Source organism: Eriocheir sinensis, chromosome 57 (assembly GCF_024679095.1).
Source record: "Eriocheir sinensis breed Jianghai 21 chromosome 57, ASM2467909v1, whole genome shotgun sequence".
Taxonomy (NCBI): domain Eukaryota; kingdom Metazoa; phylum Arthropoda; class Malacostraca; order Decapoda; family Varunidae; genus Eriocheir; species Eriocheir sinensis.
The window spans coordinates 1,600,228-1,602,727 of record NC_066565.1 but is presented as its reverse complement, the minus strand read 5'-3'; the positions used below and the strand labels follow the sequence as shown (position 1 = coordinate 1,602,727).

Here is a 2,500-nt window from a genome sequence, read left to right as displayed (position 1 = left end):
CTAGTGGTACATCTCCTCCTTCTTCCTCTTCTTCCTCCTCCTCCTCCTCTTCCTCAACGTCAACCTCCGTCCCATCCACTATCAAAACCTCTTCTTCAGCCTCTGCATCCTCCTCCTCCTCTTCTTCTTCTTCCTCTTTGTCTAGTTCAACGACCACCACTGCACCGACTACCACTACTACTACAACTTCCTCAACGCCTACCACTACAACCACTACCAGCTCCTCTTCCTCCTCTTCCTCCTCCTCAAGGCATCCTCTCTCGCATAAGATGGTCTACGTCGCAACCACGGCCTCAGGGAACCATGTAGGCGGGTTCTGCGTCTGGAGGACCGACGGCGTTGAGACCAGATGGAATTACTTCTACGAGAACATCCCAATCGAGTACCAGAGCCCACAGGATACAGAGGACCACGAAATGCGAGGAATGGCCGCTGCTGTGAGGACCTGGGCGCCTCTATGGGATGACCACCATGTTGTCCTAAGGTCCCACCACCCAGTTATCAAGGGATCTCGCCACCCGACCCGCCGCGCGCTGTCCGTCCTACTGGAAAAGCTCTCCGCTGGGCATTTCACTTACGAGCTTGAATGGCGCCTCCGAAAGACAGATTACGTAGTGGAGATTTCGTATTCGCTGTCAAGGCTCCACAGGGACTTCACGCACTGGTTCCACGTCTTCAAAAAGCAGGTGGACTCTCTCTTAGGCAACCAGGACTGGGAGACAGCTAGAACCGAGCGTAGGACACCAATTCCGGAGTCCGCGTTCAATATCACCAAACTGGATGATTCCCCCGCGCTCCCCTTTGATTCTCTGCCCCCCCTGGACCCCCTGGAGTGATTCGTCTACCCCATCCTCCCCTGTGACCTTCCTAACCCCCAGCTCCCCTGTGAAAAACCCATGGGGAGATATAGTTATGCTACGTTATCTCACTTTCCCTTTGATTCTCTGCCCCCCCTGGACCCCCTGGAGTGATTGGCCTGTCCCCTCTCCCCCTGTGACCTTCCTTACCCCCAGCTCCCCTGTGAAAAACCCATGGGGAGAGATATTGTTATGCTACGTTATTTCACTTTCCCTTTGATTCCCTGCCCCCCCTGGACCCCCTGGAGTGATTGGCCTACCCCCCCCTCCCCCTGTGACCTTCCTTACCCCCAGCTCCCCTGTGAAAACCCATGGGAAGATATAGTTATGTTATCTTATCTCACTTTCCTTTGATTCTGCCCCCTGGACCCCTGGACTTTCCCTCCTTAACCTCTAACCTTCCTTCCCCCCGTCCCTTCCTTCCCCAGTTCCCTAGTACCCAGTAAAACCCATGGGGAGAGATTTACTTGTCACTCCCCAGTTCTTCCCCTTATTTCCCTCCCCCCTGGACCCCCTAAGGTAATGGATCTGCCCTCGTCTCCCCCTGTGGCCATTCCTCCCCGGCCCAGCTCCCCAGTGAATAAGAAAACCCCTGGGGGAGAAATTTTGTTTTGTTACCTATGTCACACTCTATATATAGTTTCCCTCCCCCATGGACTTCCCCTGGGGTGACTGGCATGTTCCCTTGCGTCCTCAATCCTCCCTCTCCCCCCCCTCACCCCAGCACCCCCGCACCCCAGTTAACCTCCCCATAAAACACGAGATCCAGAAATGTGTTACGTCACCCCACACGGTCTCACCCCGCCACCCCAGTCATATTTTTCCTTATTTTACCGTTATTTTCGCCCCCCTGCGCCCCCCCGCCCCCCACAGCACCCCAGAAGCACCCTTTATGCATCACGAGCCGTCAGTCACACGAGGGAGCGAAGGGACGAGAGAAAATAAGAGAAATAAAAAAAGAAATGATTGTTTACACTACCGTATTCGGTCCGCCCGCTGTGACAGTCCTCTTCTTTTCTTATTTTCTTGTCTTATACGCGTCCATTTGAGATGTTTCCAGGTGTCAGAGGGAAGATTAACACTTCATCTATAAACACTGAGCGGCGGGGTGTTCAACAAGCCGCGGAACATAGAAAAAAGGCGAAAATAAGAGGTGTGTGTGGCGTCCAAGACCCACCTATGTTTACACTCCTTGCCCGCCTGAGACCCCACTTCTTTTCTTCAGTTTTCTTGTCTTATACGCATCCAATTAAGTGTTTCCAGGTGTCAGAGGGAAGATTAACACTTTATCTATAAACACTGAGCGGCGGGGTGTTCAACAAGACGCGGAACATAGAAAAAAGGCGAAAATAAGAAGTGTGTGTGGCGCCGATGAACCACCTATGTTTACACTCCTTGCCCGCCTGAGACCCCACTTCTTTTCTTCAGTTTTCTTGTCTTATACGCATCCAATTAAGTGTTTCCAGGTGTCAGAGGGAAGATTAACACTTCATCTATAAACACTGAGCGGCGGGGAGTTCAACAAGACGCGGAACATAGAAAAAAGGCGAAAATAAGAAGTGTGTGTGGCGCCGATGAACCACCTCTGTTTACACTCCTTCCTCCGAGTGCCCACCTGACACCCACCTCTTTTTCTTTATTTT

The 2,500-nt window shown here is 52.3% G+C and overlaps 1 protein-coding gene and 1 long non-coding RNA gene across 3 annotated transcripts in view; one reads left to right on the top strand and one right to left on the bottom strand.

Moving 5' to 3' along the window:
* LOC126984481 (mucin-5AC-like) overlaps nucleotides 1-1,196 on the top strand; it is a 7,151-nt gene extending 5,955 nt beyond the window's left edge. For both annotated transcript variants that reach the window (XM_050838207.1, XM_050838206.1), the window contains exon 3: nucleotides 1-1,196. This exon is cut by the window's left edge and continues 619 nt beyond it. In XM_050838207.1, the coding sequence (XP_050694164.1) occupies nucleotides 1-836 (836 nt within the window). In that variant the 3' untranslated portion in view covers nucleotides 837-1,196.
* Nucleotides 1,197-1,255: 59 nt separating this feature from the next.
* Nucleotides 1,256-2,500, bottom strand: part of LOC126984480 (uncharacterized) — a 1,334-nt gene continuing 89 nt past the window's right edge. The window contains exons 1-2 of the long non-coding RNA XR_007736781.1: nucleotides 2,441-2,500; nucleotides 1,256-2,237 (exon numbers count right to left, since the gene is read on the bottom strand). The exon at nucleotides 2,441-2,500 is cut by the window's right edge and continues 89 nt beyond it. This is a non-coding gene — a long non-coding RNA (uncharacterized LOC126984480). The remainder of the gene's footprint in view (nucleotides 2,238-2,440) is intronic.